Raw genomic sequence first — 21,318 nt, 5'->3', positions numbered from 1 at the left:
GAGTGCGTGTGTAGGTGTGGTGGTTTTTGTGGGAGGGGGGTGGGCGTACTAAGCACAGGCTTACCTTGCATAGCACACCCACCGGGAGCCGGGCTGAGACCACCAAACTCAATTCACATGAAGCCGAGACCGGGATCCGAACCTCTAGCTGCAGAGGTGTGCACTTTTGTATAATGTTTTGTAATGTATGTTTTGAACCATTATACAAATGAATACAATTTTTCCTATAACTTTCTGCTTTGCCAGCATATGACTTTTTTATATAGAATGTCATTAAAGACCAAAATGATCCCTGTGTACCAAATTAAGCCTGTTTCCTTTTTTGGCAGCCGCCCTCAAGTCAACCATCAGACGATTCAATTGGAAACCAATCAGCTACCGGTGTATCTAGCTCTTCGCTCAAGAGGAAGTCTGATGATTTGGAATCGCCAGCTAAGAAAGTGGTATGCAGCCTTACATTTATTTATTTTTTCCCCCAAACTATTTAGCATGTAAACCATTGCAGACATGTCTTAAACTTTGGTGTAAAAAAAGAAAAAGCGATATGTGAATTAAATTGTCCTAGTAAGCTTTAGAAAGTAGGCTAGTGTGAAAGGGATTAGCAGTGCATACACAAAGTATTCACAGCGCTTCTTTTTTTTTTTCCATTTTTTTTATGTTACAGCCTTATTCCAAAATGGATTAAAGGAGTTGTAAAGGAAAAAAAATTTTTTGTTGCTGTAATGACTGTTTTCAGGGTATAGACATAATAGTTAACTGATTCCTTTTAAAAACGATTAAAAATACATTTGAATCAATCATATAATGTACTTGTAGTTTCTAGTTTTGTTTTTTGCATGTTCTTTCCTGCCTCTGTGCTATATAGAGCAGTGATGGAATAAAAAAACAACATATAAACTATATATATATATATATACACAGCAGCGCTCCTTATGGAATTTAAATGCTATTATATGACAGTCCAGAAGTTTGAGAAGTCTATGGTAAAAAGAATAGTCCCAAACAAGATGTTCCGTGAGAAGACTTAGAAGAAATCTCCAATAGAGACGATCCAGTGATATCCTTAAAACCACCACCACTCGTGCAATGAGCAAGTAAAACTCTTACCAGACAACGCTGGGTAATAAGCGTTGTATCGTAACTTAAATCACAGCAGGGGTAAAATCCAATCCTCATTAGATATCCTCTCCCATGTGAGAAAAGAAACAGACAGTGGCCCATAGCATAATTCCGTTTGGTTTAATAAAAGAACAATATAATATAAAATGTGCACTTACACTTTGGCAGAGTAAGTCAGGCAATATAGGTTATAGTCATCATTCGATCGAATCACAGAAACGAGCATCCAGGGCGGCATCCACCACTCGGTTCAAGGTTTGTTTCTCCCGCTGCGCTGTGTGATCACAGCGGGAGAAACAAACCTTGAACCGAGTGGTGGATGCCGCCCTGGATGCTCGTTTCTGTGATTCGATCGAATGATGACTATAGTGCATGAGGAAGAAAAGTGTTACTGCGCTGATCTAATTATCCAGAGGTATTAAATCTCTGGGAGTATGGACATAAGTGAAATATCAGGGCCACAATGTACCCAATCTTAAATGTGAATAACCTGGATACAAACAATATATAAAAAAATATGAGAAATATATGAGTCATACAAATGTGACACAGTGATTTCAAACTTGAATCGTATATCTAGATCAGTGTGTCAGCATACAATCCATATGCCACAGTGCTTCTATGAGAAAAATGGCTGTTGCTGCTACTGACCAACCAAATAGTGAAAACAATACGAAAGATATTACAAAAAATATTGTGTATATATGTGTATAAAACTACAATATGCAGTATACCAACTGCACCGTGAGTTGTCCAATAACCGGTATTGGAACAAAATAAATATCAAAAAAGTGAAATAATTATCAAACAACCATACAAATGTGCAATGTGCTGACTGCACTTAAAAATAGTCCAAATGGCAGGCAATCTTGCGCTTATACAATAGGTTCCAGCAAACACAAGGTTCAATGTTGGTAGTACTGTGTAGAGGAAAGTGCCGCTATCTCTTCCACCCGACAAAGATGTGCCACCATCACCAATGGTTAAAATCAACACTCACCAGACCCCAGATATTATTAGGCTCCAAAGTGGTGTCTTTTCTTTGTCCGTCAGTGGGTGTTGCCTCCTTTTCCCTTTTACAAGGTGTCATCAATTCCTCAAAAACAAGGGGCTCATCATGGTGTAGTATATTAAAATATGTATTTATTTAAAAAAGGTAAAAAAATAACACTTACAATATAAAGTGCCTCTGACCGGCACTGAGTGTCTTTGGCAGTGTCAACCGTTAAAAGCCGCTGACCAGCATTTAAATGGCGTCCTAAGAGGTGTGCTTGCCCCGCTGTGCTCCGCATGTATTGCTACAAGGGGTCCGGGCGCGCTGGTGTGCTGCACCCTCTGTGTGCGTGTCCAAACAGCCTCTGTATGTATGTGTTTGCTCCAGCTTTCATTAGCTTGATTGCGAGGGAGGTGCATTATAGATCTGCATATCACCTCTCGCATGGTTTGGTTATATTTGTGTATATATTTTTATATATAATTTTTTATCGGTTTACATAAGCGCCGAGAGCTTGGGGAAGGGCTGAGAGCTTTTGGTTAACATAGAGCAGTGATGGTTTGGAAAACGAAACTAGACACAGTAATCACACCTCCTTGAAGTTGATGACCACAGAGAGAGAAAGCTCCCAGTACTGTGGTCATCAGGAAACAGACAACCAGGAAGTGTGGAGATCAGAGAAGAATTCCAGAGCAAAAACGAACAATGAGGACATGAAAACAGCGCTGCATTAAAGGGGTGTTCCAGTCATTTTTTATGTTAAAAGTCAGCAGCTACAAAAAGTGTAGCTGCTCGCTTTTAATAAACATACATGCCAAATGTGGCATGTAAGGGGGCGAGGAGTAGATTAAGCGGAAGTTCCACTTTTGGGTGGAACTCCGCTGTAAGGTAAAGGAAGCTATTAAGATAAAAAAAAAATTCCTTTACAAACCCTTTAAATGTATTTTCCTCAAAATTCTACCAACAATACACCATAATGACAATATGAAGTTTTTGTTTTTGAAAGTTTTACAAATTTATTAAAAATAAATGATACATAAATAAATAAAACAACTTCAGTGAAGGGGAGAGATCGCCGATAACGGCTGCAGAGCCTGTGTGATAATGTCACCAATAGGCTTTCTATGGTGCACCTGGTCCCTCTTCTACACAAAAGCTGGCGCTGGGTGCCGATCGTGTGATTGTATGGAGCACCCTCAGACTGGGTAAGTATAGACGTCTTTCATTTTACATGGTAGTTGGAATAGGCTTAGAATGAAGGTGGGAGCAGGTTTAGGTTTAGTTAGTATTCGATTGGAAATCCTACTTTAATGCCACCTCCCACTTTTTTTGTGAAATGTTTTATAATGTGCACTTTTGTATAATGTTTTGTAATGTATGTTTTGAACCATTATACAAATGAATACAATTTTTCCTATAACTTTCTGCTTTGCCAGCATATGACTTTTTATATAGAATGTCATTAAAGACCAAAATGATCCCAGTGTACCAAATTAAGCTTGTTTCCTTTTTGGCAGCCGCCCTCAAGTCAACCATCAGACGATTCAATTGGAAACCAATCAGCTACCGGTGTATCTAGCTCTTCGCTCAAGAGGAAGTCTGATGCTTTGGAATCACCAGCTAAGAAAGTGGTATGCAGCCTTACATTTATTAATTTTTCCCCCCAAACTATTTAGCATGTAAACCATTGCAGACATGTGTTAAACTTTAAAAGAAAATACCACTCTGAAAACTGCTGATCCCTCTGCTATGCTTCCGTCCCCCTGAACCAAAAAGGGTGCTGGCTGTGCACAGGTGCATTAGATAGAGAAAATTCCTGGACTGCCGCACTCCTTGAAACAATGTCTTTATTCAGCAAAAAAATTCCAAAACCCAAAACAAACCAAAAACAGTGCAGTCAAAAAGGAGAGGTGGACAAAAGGGAAAAAATGGGTGGCTGACATGTTTCACATCTTTCGATGCTTAGTCGTAGCTAGTGAGCAGTGACAAAAAACTGTGTTTAAATAGAGGAGGGGAAGAAGGTGAGTGGGGCGTTTCACCAATCAACCCGCAGGTGATCATTAATCAAAAGTCAAAAGAACACTTTAAGGCCAGGTTCACACCTATGCGAATTGAGTGCGGTTTAAACCGCATCTAATTCGCAGGACATTTCAAAATACATTGTTTTCAATTAGGCTGGTTCACATATGTGCGATGCATCCGCACTGCGTATTGCCTCCAAACCGCATGCGGTTTTTATGTCTTGCGGTGCGGCTCAGGTGCAAATTCAGTCCCATTATCTTCTATGGGTACGCATCTAATTCGCACATGTGTTCAGTTCTCTGCAGGAATTTCTCTCATTCAGCTCAATACAATTCTCCCCCACTCTCCTCTCACCCGGAACTTCTCCCAGGTCTCCAAATTCGCACCTGATATGCAGCTAAACCGCAGTTGATCTGCAGAACACCCTCTAGAGAAATTTGCAACGACAACGCAGCTCAAAAAAGCAACGCACTAGTGTGAACCAGGCCTAAAACCCTTGATGTGTCACACTTGGGGGTACTATAGTATGTGAAATAGAAAACATGTATACAAGACAGAAGGAAACCCCCATGTGTGAAAACACATATGTGTCATAACCAATATAGTGAAAATAAACATTTTTAAAAAGTGTTTATATACTGTGACATGGAATGTTGTGAAATAAACATATATAAAAAAAATATATAAAAAATGAAAAATTGGTGCAATCAACTTGTGTTAATAGTCTAAATGATCATTAGTAGATATCAAGTATAGAGCTTATTAAAATTGCAACATTTAATATATGTAAGTAAAACACAAAATAGAAAGTATAAAAATATGGTGTTTGATTAAAAATAATATATATATGTGATTATGATACTATGTGCTATACCCTGTCATTCTGGTTTGAATGCCATTTTAAGGCATTTATATATATCTCATAGTACTTTACAAAAAATGTTATTTAATATTGTATTTGTTCCAAAAGACTTTTTGAGATATGATCAACAAACCAGAAATAACACGTGGTATGCATCAAGGGCAGAACTCTTTCGGCTCCACTGTCGTCTATCTTCCATTAATTATTTATATTGGGTTATGAAAACGGCACAAAAACATCTGCAAAAAATAATAGTGACAAATGGGAGAACAAAGAATTTCTTCGGCATTCCCAAAGTTTCAAAGTGTCACACTATTGGGATAGTAATTCTGACCTATGATTGAGGCTATATATGAGAAGAACCTGTAGCCTAAAAATCTCCAATTCCTGTGTGGAAAAATGCACTACCCATATTGTAATGATATATTCCAGACAACCGGAGGGAAATATCACCAGGGAAATCCAGACAAAAGGTGTATTGAATTGTGTGGAAATGCTAAATTCATCTAATAAAAGTGGGACACGTCCCACTCAAAATTTTCCTTTTGTCCACCTCTCCTTTTTGATTGGATTGTTTTTGGTTGTTTTGTGTTTTGGATTTTTTTTTGCTGAATAAAGACATTGTTTCAAGGAGTGCAGCAGTCCAGGAATTTTCTTTATCTAATGTTTTAAACTTTGGTGTAAAATTATGTGAATTAAATTGTCCTAGTAAGCTTTAGAAAGTAGGCTAATGTGAAAGGGATTAGCAGTGCATACAGAAAGTATTCAGAGCGCCATTATTATTGTGTTTTTTTTTTTTTTGTTTATTATAAATTTGCGAACATTTCAAACCATTTTCTTTTCATTTCATTATGGGGTATTGTTTGTAGAATTCTGAAGAAAATTATTGAATCCATTTTTGGAATAAGGCTGATATACTTTCCTGTGATTATAAAACCTTTTTGAACTTTTGGGGATATCTGGAGAGTTTAGCTTTTAGGGCCAGTTTATACCAGTTTATACCAGATGCAGTTCTGTTCAGTTCAATGTGCTTTTTTTTTTTTTTTTTTTTTGTAAAATATGCGTGTACAGTTTTTTCCATGTATTTCAATGGCTCTAGTTGGCACCATGCAGTCCGTTTCTGCACCGGAAACTAACTGCATGGTGTGAACTACAGCCATTGGAATACTTGGGAAAACACTGTGCGTGCATCTTTAGTGCAGAAAAAATGCACACGGAACTGCGTCTGGTGTGAACTGGCACAAATCCTTTCATTTCTTCAGTAGCCACAAAACAATATAAATCCAGTTTGTTTTCACCAAATAAATGCCTTTGCAAACATTACCTTGTAAGCCACTGTGAAGCACATGGCCTCTACTGAGAGCAGAGCCGTGGGAGGGATCCAGCTGCTCCACCCACCACAAGTGCCAGTTCACACAGGGGCAACCCGACTTACAGCGTGACTTTGCAAGGTGACTTGGAGCAACTTGCAATGCGACTTAAAGTTGCCTCCCAGGACAGGCGCCTTTGGCTGTGGCCAATCGCAGAATAATCGAAACAATTTGTGGATTGTGCCCGTTAAATTCATATTTTGACACAATAATACCAGCATTCTTTATCTCGAGCAAGAACAATATTCTAAATGCCATTTGCTCATATTTTTGCTAATGTCTACGACTAGGTCTTAGTACAAAATATTCACCTGCACTTTGCTAGTGTAATCTTGCATTTACTCACTTTTTCACTCTGCAAATAATCTTCTTGCAAGATGCCCATTAAATAGGTGTTGTATAAGAGGGAAGTTCTGGTCATAGCAACTGGAATATACATATAATGTGCTAGTTTGTGTATCTTGATTTACTAGGGAGGCATTCTAATAATTTTTTTTTTTTTTGCGCATAGTGTGTACAAGAAGGCCATTCCTCAGCTGTTGCTGCACATTACAATGAACTGCAAGAGTGTGGATTAAAGCAGCGAAGTCAGTCTCGCATCTTCTACATGAGAAACTTTAATAACTGGATGAAAAGTGCACTCATAAGTGAGTTCTGCATAGTGTGTCTATTTTTAATTTTTTTATTGTATTTGTGGGCAGATGTTTACTCGGTTATTGGTTTTAAAAATCTGGATCGCAAAGGTCTGAGTAAAGGGCCTTTCTTTCGCACATACGGACCGTTCACCTGTTTTTCGTCCATCCGTTGACAGATGAAAAGCCAACGTCAATGCATTCCTATGGAAAAATGGATGATTATCTATTTTCTTCCGCTTCGGTCAACGTCGTGAACAGATGAAAGTCTGCGGAAAAATTTAGGAGAAGAGCAGTACGCACAGTAGTCGGTCTCCCTCACTTGCCGACGCTGACTGTCATTGTCCGTTTTTAAATGTAATTGTTTCTCGATTGTCAAAATGCCAAAAACACAATTTTTGTCTGATTCGGCGGTCGAAATTTCAATGCATCTCTACTATTATTTGCAACAGTGATCACAAGGACATCAAACTGCTTGGAGATGGTCTTCTAGCCTTAAAGCGGGAGTTCACCCATTAATCAATTTTTTCAAACCATCCCCTTAGATTAATGCTCGTTTTGTCTAGGGGAATCGGCTAGTTGTTTTAAAATATGAGCTGTACTTACGGTTTACGAGATGCATCCTCTCCGTCGCTTCCGGGTATGGGTCTTCGGGAGCGGGCGTTCCTTCTTGATTGACAGTCTTCCGAGAGGCTTCCGACGGTCGCATCCATCGCGTCACTAGTAGCCGAAAGAAGCCGAACGTCGGTGCGGCTCTATACTGCGCACCGACGTTCGGCTTCTTTCGGAAAATCGTGACGCGATGGATGCGACCGTCGGAAGCCTCTCGGAAGACTGTCAATCAAAATAGGAACGCCCAGTCCCGCAGCCTATACCCAGAAGCGACGGAGAGGATGCATCTCGTAAACCGTAAGTACAGCTCATATTTTAAAACAACTAGCCGATTCCCCTAGACAAAACGAGCATGAAGCTAAGGGAAAAAAGTATATTGTACGGGTGAACCTCCGCTTTAACCTTTTGTAATTTTCATCCTCTTCTATTCGGGCCCATTCACACTGGGCTACGACTTTGTTTCACAAGTGTGAACAGGGCCTTTAATACACTGACTGATTACAACATTAAAGATGGGTGTGATACTAATTGCAGAAAACGGAATTATATCTATAATCCATTTATTTATAATTTTTTAATTTATTTTTATTATGAGAATGCAGTTGACAGTGGACACAACATTTGGCCAGTGGAATAATGCCAAGATAATTGGAGTTAGTTGGCATGGGTTAAAATGAAGATGGTGATATTGGGTCAAATGTTCTTCCTGACTTTGCATAACAAAATGCCAAGAATGTGGCTTTGTGTAATTACAAGTAATTGGGTTTATCAGTGTTGTGCTCCTTGCTACTCGGTGTGGAGGCACAGGTGACTGGAAAGGTTTACAAATACTTTGTCATGTAAAAGGATACTTTTAGTTCATCTTTTTGTATGTAATTGTCTGGCTGGATTTCCTCAAAGCAGAGTTCCACCCAAAATTGGAACTTGCGCTTCAAGGAATCCTGAACAAGGGGAATGGGTACCTTGTATTTACAGGTACCCAGCCCCCATTTCCGCTTCCCTTATTCAATATTCTGGGACACGTCACAGGTCCCAGATGATTGCTCAGTCATTTGGTATATGCAGCAGTGCGCACCTGGCTATAAAGCCACAAGCTGTCATTGCTGGGTGCACACAGATGTCGGCGCCGCGGAGATGAGGGCGGCTGCATTGCTGGACCGTGTGACAGCAGCTACTTTTTGTAGCTACTGACTTAAAAAAAAAAAGACTGGAATGCCGCTTAAAGATTTGCATATTTGTATGCTTTTTAACATCTTATTTATTGTGTTTTTTTTTTTTTTTTAGATGAGTTTTTAGATAGAGTGCGAGAGAGAAAAAACAGGAACATTGCAGTTTTGGATCTCGGCTGTGGGAAAGGAGGAGATTTGTTAAAGTGGAGGAAAGGCAGAATAGATCATCTTGTATGTACCGGTAAGTTTTTTTTTTTTTTTTTTTTTTGGGGCTCTGTAAGTAATTTTGTGAGGTAATTGCTTAATTTAAAAATTAAGTATATGTGAATCCTCACCTTGTAAAACAACCCATTCAGTTTAACATAGAAATGAAAGACAGAACATTTGTGTATACATAGAAAAAAAACATTAAATACTTATTTTTCTAAGTGATCACATACCCTCTGTTCTTGGCTGCATACGGAGCTCTGAGAGATGGGGGAGGCAAAATGGCAGCTTCACAGCCATTTACTAGGTGGGGGGGGGGGCTATGTTGGCACAATTCTATTCATTGGAGATTAGGCTCCCAGAGTTCCCAGCACAGCAAGAAAACCGACCACTCTAAGCTCTCATGCCTATTGTGGTCAGTTTTTAATATGAAGGACTGGCCAATGCACCAGGGATTTCATACAGGTACAGCAGACACATATCGGGAATATAAAATGTTGGGGATACATATTGTTTAACCTGTTTGAAACCAGGCATTTTCTGTCACTTTTTGTGAAAATCTTGTTTAATTTTCTAGAGAAAGTTGGGACCACTAAACATTTATATCATTTTTTTTATTTTATATATAAAAATATATAACGAGAGCCATAGACAATAAATTGGTGGGTTTTGCAACATTTTCTTGGATTTTGCTTTGATATACAAGTGCTTTGGATTACAAACATGTTTCTGGAACAAATTCTGCTCGCAATCCAAGGTTGTACTGTACCTGCATAAGGGGCCAGCCTAAAATGATTTTAGCAGGGCTTCATTTTCTGACTAAAGTTCCACTTTAAGCTGCAGCTTCTGTCTAGTCTTGCCTCCTATAGCCTTGGTAACCGGTTGCCACAATGAGCGGGTGGATGGCATGTCCCTGTCTGCTCTGCATATGCAGAGCCGATATTGACACAACCACTATACTTTTTAGCGGATCGTATTGGAGGTAGGATACAAGTCAGTTTGTGTCTGCCACTACTTAGAGGTGAATGGAGGGTAAAATTGTTCGGACTGTCGGACTGACCGTGTGAAAGGGACCTAAGACTGCTTTTCCATTTCATCCTAGAGCAGGGAGTCATGGGCCACATCAGAGGGCCCAGCGATCTACATGTTCACCTAGGCCAGGGGCGTCCAACCAGGGGCCACATTTTCCTTCCTTGGGAAAGATTGCTTCTCTAGGGCTCAACTGTTGATTGGTTCTGGGCCTCATGGTAGCCTCCTTCAAGGCGGTTCCCTTTGTTCATTTCCATTCCAGACAGGTTTCTGCTCTATCCATTCTATTCAAGAAAGCTTTGCCTTCACACACTCCAGTGAAGACATTTATAAAAGTAATTGCTCTTGTTAATCCCCCCACTTCAACTTCCTGTGAATCTCTGGGATCTGGATCTGGTACATTTGATTCTTTAGAGCAGGGATATGCAATTAGCGGACCTCCATCTGTCGCAGAACTAAAAGTTCCATGAGGCATAGCAAGACTGACAGCCACAAGCAATGACACCCAGAAGCAGAGGCATGATGGGACTTGTAGTTTTGCAACAGCTGAAGGTCCGCTAAGTGAATGTCCCTGCTTTAGAGGATCACATTGGTGGCCATTTCCTCTGTCAGGTGTGGCTCTATCTTGTACAGAACGTTTTCATATTTTACATAGTTAAGGTGCTCCTGACACCCAAACCATTTTTCCTTCCCAAGTTGGTCTTTTCTCAAGGTGGCGTAGGATGGAGGAACATTTCTCATGATTTTTGTTTTTGATGTTCCCTAAACTTGGGCTTTAAAACTGATTTCACTGTGGGGGGCTTGTGTGAGTTTGTTTAGGATTTATTGCCATAACCTTGACAGTGTGGAAAGCAACTTTGACACATATACAGTGAGGGGGAAAAGTATTTGATCCCCCTGCTGATTTTGTATGTTGGCAATCATGATTTAGTCAAAAGGATTTTATTTTTTTTATTTTTTTTAAATCGACTCAATTTAAATCCTTTTTTTTTTTACAGTAAAGTTAAATCCTAATTTTTAAATAGCAATGTGTCATCTCTGTCCTGCAGCATCTTCTCCTCTGACCCTTTGAGTCACCGACAGTCCTATTCGCTTTAATGGGAGGGCTAGTGATGTGGCAGTGACACAAACTTCAGACAGGCTTGTAGATGTGCTTTCTTGAGCAAGGGGACCTTGCGAGCACTGCAGGATTTCAGTCCTTCATGGCGTAGTCATGTGTTATCAATTGATTATGGTCCCAGCTGCCTTGAGATCATTGACCAGATTCTCCTGTGTAGTTCTGGGCTGATTCCGTTCTCATGATCATTGAAACTCCACGAAGTGAGATCTTGCATGGAGCCCCAGGCTCAGTTATTTTGTGTTTTCTTCCATTTGCGAATAATCGCACCAACTGTTACGCTCTCACCAAGCTGCATGGCAATGGTCTTGTAGCCCATTCTAACCTTGTGTGGGTCTACAATCTTGTCCCTGTTTTCGTTGGACAGCTCTTTAGTCTTGGCCATGGTGGAGTGATTGGAATCGGATCGACTGCTTCTATGGACAGCTGTGTTTTATACAGGTAAAACCTGAGATTAGGAGCACTCGGTGAGTACTCCTAATCTCGGCTTGTTTCCTGTATAGAAGGCACCTGGAAGCCTTGCTCATTGATAGGGGATCAATTACTTATTTCACTCAATAAAATGCAAATCAATTTATAACTTTGACAGTTGTTTTTTTTTTTCTGGATTTTTTTTTTTTTTTGTGGTTTTTGCCTTACTGTTGAAATATACCATTAAAATTATAGGCTGATAATTTCTTTTGTCAGTGGGCAAATGTACAAAATCAGCAGGGAATCCAAATACTTTTTTTTCTCTCGCTGTAAGTCTTTCACACATGCCAAAAAGTATTTTCTATGTTGCCAATGAAGGTTTTATGGTCGGTGCAGTGGTGGGCTGATATTTCCTCAGCACAGTCTAAAAACGCTGCTTTTTTTTTTTTTTTTTTTCTAGTTTTGAATATGTTGTACGGATTAGACCCAGTGCTTTCTTAGCATTATTGTTACTTTACTTTTTCAAGTTTTTTTGTTGCATGAACATAAAAGCCAAGCCTAGTCATTATGGCATGCACTACAGAATAATTGTTTAAAAAATATATATTTTCTTGCTTACCTTTTTTTTATTTAAAAGCCATTTTTATAGTGATTTAAGATTTCCAAATCCTTTATGAAAAGCTCCTGTTCTTTTCAGTGGCCTAAAGGGACTATTATGTACAGAACTGCAATAAGCGACAGTCATTGTTATGAGGCCTATTGCTTTTCAGCACTAATTAACTAGAGCATTCAAGCGGTTTTAGCTTATGATTGGTCTTGGACAATTGTTGCTTGTGTTGTAGTTTATTGTAATTTTTATTCTCTTGCTAATTTTTACAGATATAGCAGAAGTTTCTGTCCAGCAGTGTGAACAGCGGTATGTTGAAATGAAAGAGCGAGCCCGCCGTGAGCATGTTTTTGAAGCAGAGTTTGTGACTGCAGATTCTACAAAGGTACTTTTGTGATTGCTGGGTTTAAAGCAGTGGAAACTAATTATTTAAGAGCTTTACAAATGGACTTTTAACATTCTGTTCTATAGTGTGTCTCTATTAAGTGCAGCAAGTCAGGGGCAAGGTCTGCTGTCTCTGGGCACGTGTGTGTGTGTGTCTGTGTGTGTGTGTGTGTGTGTGTGGTTGTTGTTGTTGTTGTTGTTGTTGTTTTATTTTTTTATTAAATTTGTTTGCTAGAGCTGTGCCTCGAATGTTACCATTCTGGTAGTTTTGAGGCCTATTCCAAAATTACATTTAAATAGCAATTTGGAATGGCAGCATGTGGAATTTTGTATAATCTGCAGAATTCCTATGACTGACCAGTGGAAGTCGGGGCATTTACTCCAACATTTTTACTTGGTCCACTCTATCTCACTTGGGCTTCATGTACACATAGCCTACTTTGACCGCTGGATGTGGGAAAACGCAAAACGTGTCAAAATGGCACCGCCGGTGATCAAAACGTTCCTATCCTGAATTTTTCCATGTTCAGGAGAGGAAGGTTTAAGCTCCCCTAACCGCAGCAGCTTCTAACTTATGGAGTAGAGTTTAGGAACTTTGGCAAAAAAATACCAAAAGCTCGTAAAACTCAAGTTTAGGAGCTGTAGTGTACGTGAAGCCTCAAGCTGGTTGGACATTTTGGGCTTTTGCTACACCTTGCACGAAAAGCAGTGACCCTGTATCCAGACATCCCAACATGCAAAAACTTTTTCAGGGAGGTGGGTGTGGCTTTTAAACGTGCTACATATTGGGCATGGCTTAAACGGGGTGTGGTTTAATAGTCTGAGATGACTTACACGGTAAGAAGTATGTAGAGGGTGGTGTCAGCAGTTCTTTATTTTTTTTTTATTATTTTTTTACAATTTTTGTATTTAAAAGAAATGATGATAATTTCTTAACCATCAAGGCGAGTCTAGGTTCTCACAACAGACATGCATACACAATAACTTTAACAGATATATTGTTGCAGGGGAGTAGGACAGAGAGCCGGATGAAGGACAGGAGGGGAACCATAGAAGGACACGGGTAAGGGCTGGAGGAGGATGATGCACAGAACAGTCTGGGATGATCAGTGCAGCAGGATGGACAGCTGTGATTACCGATCTCCCTGTTTTCGCTTTTTAGCCGACGGCAGTGGGAGGGAGAGAAGTGAATGTTGGCTATACAGGAATATTGAAGTTCACAGCTGTCCCTCCTGCTTCACTGATCATCCCTGACTGTAAACCAGGGGATTGTTCAGGATCAGCCCCGCAGCCGGGCTATCGGGCAGCACTTGCGGGTGTCCAGGAGGCTCCTGCACCTCGCGGGAGACTTGGGATGTCTGTGTATGTATCTGATCGAGGAAAAGCAGGTGCATTACTATGTCAGAACCATTGACGCATCTCGGCATAGTGCCTACATATACTGTCAAAGTTTATACTGAAGAATACAATATTGTATTTATGGATATATGTAAATCTGTCCTTTGGGAGAATTACAATTTTCCTACAATATCAAAACTAGAAAACCAAAATTCTTTTATCCGTGCTATTTTGAAGACAAGTAACACAAATGAATATTTAAAATATATATATATATATATATATATATATATATATATATATATATATATATATATAGATAGAGAGAGAGAGAGATATATATATAGAGATATATATATATATATAGAGAGATATAGTTCAAAATTAAAATCGGGTACAATTTGTGATAAAACAAATAATTGATATACTTCTACAATCAGAGATACATGATGGTTAAATGTTCAGATAATATTTACATTATATATGAGAAGGTATATTCACAGTTCTTACTGATCGTCCTGGTATATTTAAAACCTTGTAACTTGTAAAATAACCTTCCCGTGATTTTCATAGACTCTAGTTAAACAGCTTTTTGTCTACATTATGTTATCTCTTCTCAACACAAACAGATCTCTGGCTTAATCCTCCTTGTATATGTGTACAGAACACATGTCATTTTGTACACAAGCTTGGCAAAACAGACAAGCTTATTTTAAATTTAGAGAGAATTTATTTTCAGACGTCGCCCTAAAACCATTGTACAACTGTTGGCATTTAGCTTTTTAAAGACAAACATAATTTGTGTATGTCTCCTAATATTGGGAATATAATTATTTCATACTGCTGTTAGAAATAATATAACCCAAATTGCTCAGCCAGATGCATTTAAATGGTTTCAGTTATGTGTATGTAGAAACATTCATTACCAAAAGGTAAATAAACAAAATTATACATTACCAGTATTTTAAGAGTTCTTTCTGTTTGAGAAGTCCCATGAGGGACCTTTCAACTCCCTACATCTTTGTGTTCAATCTCTCCCTTCCAGCTTTCTTCAGAGATCCTCTCAGAGAGAGAGTTCTCCAGACATCTCATCAGTCAGCTTCCTTCCAGAGATGGAGCCATCCAAACATTGCTCAAAGATCCCCCTCGTCTCTACAACTCCTTTTTAACACACCCAAGAAGTGGGTGTGTATCACTTTACTACGTCACTGACGATGTGAAATGAAGCTATGTTAGGTAGGCTGTCATGGCAACCAGCTATGCGGCCATTTTGAGTAATGCCACTTTTAACCTGTAGGGGCGGTGGTGTATAAGGAATAATTCCTAATGATAGGGTCATCCAGGGTTAGTAATAATTTATGACCCCATAAAGTAATAATTTATGACTCTCTCTCTCTCTCTCTCTCTCTCTCTCTCTCTCTCTCTCTCTCTCGTTGTCCCACATACCAGCGGCATGGCTCTCTCTCGGTTGTGTCTCTCCTCGGCTCCTCCTCCTGGCTGTGTACACAGGAACATTGAGCCAAGAGGGGGAGGAGCCACAGAGGGACTGTGTATTGCAGTCAGTGGAGAGACGGCTGCACTGTAAAGCCGAATGACGCTGCGGGACCCCGGGCGGCAGATGTCCCGGATGACTGTGCCACTTTGCCGGGGGGCAGCAAAAATGCCCCCCTCCTCCCGCATGGAGAGCCGCACAGCTGAATCCTGGAGTTCAGTGCAACTGCACGTTTCGGCACTGAACTCCAAGATTCAGCTGTGCGGCTCTCCGTACAGGAGGGCTTTTTCGCCGCCCCCCCCCGCGCAAAGTGCCGGCCTGGGCTTAGTCGGCCTAGGCCATTATACATCTCTGAAATAACCCCCACGGTGTCGCTCTCTAATCAGAAAATTAATGCAAAAAACACCTGTAAAGGTTTCCTGGGCCTTTAAACTGTTTCTTTGGTTCAGTAGATTACATAATCATATGAAAGACTGCTGACTTGAAGGTTGTCCAGAACCGTGGTTCTCAACCCTTACCTCGAGTAGCTCCAGAAGGCCATGTTTGCAGGTTTTCCTTTATCTTGCACAGTTGCTTTTAATCAATGGCTTGGTATTTTGAACAGCTATTTTATCTAAGAGAAATTCCCAAAACCTGGCCTGTTGCGGGTACTTGAGGACAGGGTTGAGAATCGCTGGTCCAGAAGACCATCACAGCTGTGCACAGCTGCTGCCCTGTAGTAGTAAAACTGCTATAGGGGGGGTCAGCAAATGTTTAAAGTAAGTGGAGACTAATGGTCTCGGTGGATCTGTACTTATAGATCAAAATATAAAGTCATACTCCGGAGCTGGTTCTTGTGTGATAACAAGGAAAGTCTTTCAGTTCCTGTCACCCCCCCCCCCCACTCCATTTATTATGCTCATTAGTCCGTACATTAGTTAATTAAAAATTCTGACTTTTTGGGGACACAGTGACCCGCCTTTCCTGCAGAAGCAACCTTGCTTCTTTTTTAATTAAACCATTGCCTGTGGATTAAAGCTTGTTTGTACTTCATGCTGTCTCTGACGCAAATAAGAATCTACCTGGTAGAAAATATTCATTGCCTAACCTCCATATGTCTTCATTAAAATTTTGCTTAATGTCTGTAGAAAGCGGCATAATTTGTGATTTGATTGAATTCTTCTTTTTTTTTTTTTTTTTTGGGGGGGGGTGTGGCAAAAAAATGTGGAGGAATATGAAAAGTACTAAATGTTGTATCGGAACCCTTTCGTTTCAGGAACTATTGTCTACAAAGTTGAAAGATCCAAAGATGACTTTTGACATCTGCAGCTGTCAATTTGTTTACCATTACTCATTTGAGACATATGAGCAGGCTGACATGATGCTCAAAAATGCTTGCGAACAACTTTGCCCTGGAGGCTATTTCATCGGCACAACTCCAGATGGCTTTGAGCTGGTGTAAGTGTTTAAGATCCTTTTTATTGCTACGTAAAATGCTCAGGAAAATTGTCTGTCTGCTCCGTCATGCTGCCAAATACTGGTAAACAGGCAGCCTCTTGTGATATGGCTGACAAATCTTTTTAGAACATTTTGTAGCTGAATTATTAACTCATACTTGGTGTATCACTTATTGAGATGAGTCATTGATTCGGGAAAGATTAGAAATACTCAACATTATTAGCTAATTTATTTACAAGTGGAAATGTTTTGTTTCTTGCCCCATTTTTATTTAGCAAATAATGTTTTAAAGGGCGTGTCTCCCCCCCAATGTTTTTGACTGCTTTTCTGAGAAGGGGCTGTTCTTTGTTGGTCCATGTAGTGTTAGGAATGATCTCTCTCCATCTGCTGGGCTTGGACACGCTTGAAAAGCAGACAACACAGCTATGATTTTTTTTTTTTCCCCCCAATAGAAAACCCAAAGTGGTCTGTGAGGCCAGTGTCCTAGTTGTGCCCTGTGTTCAATGGTCTTTATGTAACTATTTTAAAGCGGTGCTCCACCCAAAAGGGCTGACTTCACTTTTTCACACCCTCCACTGCTGCATTTGGCACTTGGGGGGGCACATGGTTATTGCAGGTACCTGCTTCCACTTCTGGGTAAGATTTCTTTCACACTGAGGGCGTATTGCAGGTGCTATAGCGTTAAAAATAGCGCCTGCAATACGCCCTTAACGTGCTGCTCTATTGAATAGAGCGTTGCGCTAGCAGGACGTTAAAAAAAAGTCCTGCTTGCCACATGTTTGGAGCGGTGTGTATACACAGTGCATTGCGGGCGGTTTTAACCCTGTCTCTTTAACCCTGTCTCTTTAAATCTGCCCATAGCATCGACGGTAAAAATAGCGGAGTTTTACCGCCAACACTATGGGCGGTTCAGTGTGAAAGGGGTCTAAGATCGCTCTGAACTTGGTATCGGAAGCCCCCCCAGCTGCCTTCTGGGACACACACATGTCCCAGAAGACAGCAGGACCATTCAAAAAGTGTAGCACGACTCTCACATGTGCAGTAGGAAACCATCTGTGAAGGCTTCACTGCCGGTTTCACTTAATGAAGATGCCAGCGCCTGCACCCAAAGCTGATGGATGAATTGGCTCGGGGATTCGACATTGCTGGATTACTGGGCAGGTAAATGTCCTTTATAATAAAGGTCAGCAGCTACAGTATTTTACAGTATCTATTTGTATTGGATTATTGTTGGTGTGTGCTTTTAGTGTATTTGGTTTGCTAATTTTTTTTTTCTATCAATCGTTACAGGAAACGTCTTGAAGCTTCTGAAACCAGTTCTTTTGAGAATGATGTGTATGGAGTCACATTTCAAGAAAAGGGAAACTATCCCCTTTTTGGGTGCAAATACGACTTTAAACTGGAAGGTGTGGTTAATGTGCCCGAATTTTTGGTATATTTTCCAGTACTTGTAGAGTAAGTGTTTTTTTTTTTTTTTTCCCCCGTCATAATTCATAAATGTTATCCATACTATGTGCACTTACCACTTTAATTCTGTTTTCTTCATTTGCTCTTGCATCCCTTTAAACAAGTCAGTATTTGGGGGATACTAGTTTTTTTTCTAATATGGCCATCACTAGAGTGAGCTAAAGGAAAGCTAGATCTGGAATAAATGAGCAGGCACTTTCTGTTCCTTCCCTTTTTAGCTCCATCTAGTTTAATAACAATTAAACATTTGAGTGGAAGAACCCTGTCTAGCAGTTTTGTGCAGGTGCTTATTTTTTTTAATTAATATCTTGCCTACTTCTCTCTTGCTAAACTTGGGCATGTCAGTGTTTTTGGTAATGGATTTGTATGAATGTCTTTTAATGTGCATGCCCGGTCTCGCTGGTCCGTGCTGCCCCATCGTCCCAGAAAGACGATGGGGCTATTCAGAAAGCGTAGCCCAACTTGCGCATGTGCAGTATGAAACCGCCGGTGAAGGCTTCACTGCTGGTTTCCCTTAGTTAGGATGGCGGCGCCTGCACCCAACCCGATCACCCTCAGAGGGCTAACATCGTGGGCTCCCTGGACAGGTAAGTGTGCTTATTAAAAGCCAACAGCTACAGTTTTTCTTTAAAAAAAAATAAAATTGTGGCTAGAACACTGCTTTTAATATGATTTCCGTTTTGATCTCAAAGCAATATTTGTTCTTTGAGCATCTGAAGCCTTTTCTTTGAGACCTGTACTATGAGAAATTCTTAAGTTGCCATCTTTCCTAAAATACGGCTACCATACTAATGAAATTTGTTGATACTTAAAGCGGAGCTCCACCCAAAGGGGGGAAATTCTGCTTGAAGTACTCCTCCCCTGCCACGTTTGGCACATCCCCCCTTTTTTTTTTTGTGGCGTAGCAGGTATCTGTCAACTAGTCGTTCCAAGCAAAAGTTCTGCTCTCCCCTGCAGTCTTTTGGAATGGTCCAGAAGACTGCTGGACCATTCAGGAGGCGCAGCGTGACTCGCGCTTGCACAGTGGGCACAGTTAAAAAGACGGGGAGAACAGACGGCTCGGGTGAGCACATCGCTGGATCATGGGATAGGTGAGTGTGTTAAGTCAGCAGCTATAGTAGCTGCTGGCTTTTAATAAACACAAAAACTAGCTCCTCTTAAGTCCCAGAACAAACATGCAGATTGGAATGTCCATGAAATCAAAGCTCTGATGTGTAAAGTACTAAAGTAGCTCAGCCAGACAGAGTTCAGCAATGGCAGCATGCATAATTTCTCAGTACTGGTTTCCTAAAAGCACATTTTGCACTATGAATAATAAAGTATGCAGTGAAAATAATAAAGAAATATCTTTTGAAATTGTAATTCCAGTACTGGCCATGAGGTGCTGCTATGTCTGTTCTAAGTGCTTGATTTGGGAAAAATAAATGAAAAATAGATGGAGAAAATGAGAATAAGCAAGGACGATGGATCTGAAGTGAGATCGTGGGAGGAACTAACACATCTATTTGTTTTGCAGAATGGCCAAGAAGTATAAAATGAAACTAATTTACAAGAGGACCTTTAAGGAATTTTTTGAAGAGAAGGTTAAAAATTATGAACAGAAAACTCTGCTGAAAAAAATGCAGGCTTTGGAGGTAATTTTTTTCCGCTTTGCTAATGACATAGAAGACTCAGACCCGGTTCACACTGGGGGCGACACATCAGGCGGCTCAGCCGCCTGACGAGTCGCGTCCCATTCAATGCAATAGAACCATTCTAATAGGAGTGACGCAAGTCGCTCCGACTTAAAAAAAGGTTCCTGTACGATTTCGGGGGCGGCTCGGGGCGACCTGCATTGATTTCTATACAGAAGTCGTTTTGCAAATCGCCTCTGAAGTCGTCCTCAGGACGCCTTGCCGAGTCGCCCCCAAAGTCGTGCCGCTGCTGTGTGAACCGACTCTTACTCGGCATTGTATACTGTTCTTATATTAGACACGATATGAAAACTTGTTCAAAGCTGTACTGGAGAAAGTGAAGCTTCCTCATTTTTTCTTTTTACTAGTCTGGGAAAGCATATTTTTGTCAGTGGGACATGGCTGACACTTTTTAGGGGTTTCCTTATTACTAGCTGTTTACAGTGCTGCTTTGTATGCTTACATCTTTCTTCTTTTCTTTCTTTTTTTTTTTTCTCCATAAGTATAGTATTATCCCTGTCATGTCATTTTAATGTGTTTTTTTTTTTTTGAACATGGTGAGCTGGTGGTGAGCGGATGGGGTGGGTGGACTGATTGCATCCACATTACATTCCAGTTGCTAAGGGATTGAACTTTTCTGAGTACTTTAGATCCTAGCCCTTGCTCAGATGAGAAAAGCAGCACTCTGAACAAATTGTAGCCTTTTATTAGTCATGCTATGACTAAGCACTAGTTTCGGTGTGAAACGCGTCATAAGTCAGGTTTTATTTTATTTTGCTGTGACTTGTAGTGCTGTCCTTCTTTTAATAAAAGGCTACAATTTATTCAGAGTGCGGCTATCCAGAGACAATCTTTGTTCCTGCTTTGCTAAGTGCATTGCCTGCACCTGAGTTGTCTGCAATGGAGGATATTCATCTGGGTTCCCACCTGGAGCGGCTATTCCCTTAACCACTTAAGACCCGGACCATTACGCAGGTAAAGGACCTGGCCAGTTTTTGCGATTCGGCACTGCGTCGCTTTAATTGACAACTGCGCGGTCATGCAATGTGGCTCCCGAACAAAATTGACAAAATAGAGCTTTATTTTGGTGGTATTTGATCACCTCTGCGTGTTTTTTTTTTTTTTTTTTTTTTTTTTTTGCGCTATAAACAAAATTAGAGCAACAATTTTGAAAAAAAAAAATATTTTTTACTATAATACCCCCAAAAAAGATATATAAAAAACGTTTTATTTTTCTCAGTTTAGGCCGATACGTATTCTTGTACATATTTTTGGTAAAATAAGCGTTTATCGATTGGTTTGCGCAAAATATATAACGTTTACAAAATGGGGAATAGTTTTATTGCATTTTTATTAATATTTTTTTTTTTTTTTAC

General features: G+C 40.1%; 1 protein-coding gene across 4 annotated transcripts in view; it reads left to right on the top strand.

The window, feature by feature from the left end:
• RNMT (RNA guanine-7 methyltransferase) overlaps positions 1-21,318 on the top strand; it is a 68,046-nt gene that overhangs the window by 26,940 nt on the left and 19,788 nt on the right. For 3 of the 4 annotated variants that reach the window (XM_040353918.1, XM_040353915.1, XM_040353916.1), the window contains 8 exons: positions 330-443; positions 3,631-3,744; positions 6,879-7,014; positions 8,896-9,021; positions 12,424-12,536; positions 16,621-16,802; positions 18,093-18,257; positions 19,786-19,903. In XM_040353918.1, coding sequence (XP_040209852.1) covers positions 6,975-7,014; positions 8,896-9,021; positions 12,424-12,536; positions 16,621-16,802; positions 18,093-18,257; positions 19,786-19,903 — 744 coding nt within the window. In that variant the 5' untranslated portion in view covers positions 330-443; positions 3,631-3,744; positions 6,879-6,974. The remainder of the gene's footprint in view (positions 1-329; positions 444-3,630; positions 3,745-6,878; positions 7,015-8,895; positions 9,022-12,423; positions 12,537-16,620; positions 16,803-18,092; positions 18,258-19,785; positions 19,904-21,318) is intronic. The other variant, XM_040353917.1, reaches the window with a different exon arrangement.

This window comes from Rana temporaria, chromosome 5 (genome assembly GCF_905171775.1).
Source record: "Rana temporaria chromosome 5, aRanTem1.1, whole genome shotgun sequence".
NCBI classification, from domain to species: Eukaryota; Metazoa; Chordata; class Amphibia; order Anura; family Ranidae; genus Rana; species Rana temporaria.
This window is presented reverse-complemented; position numbering and strand designations above follow the sequence as displayed.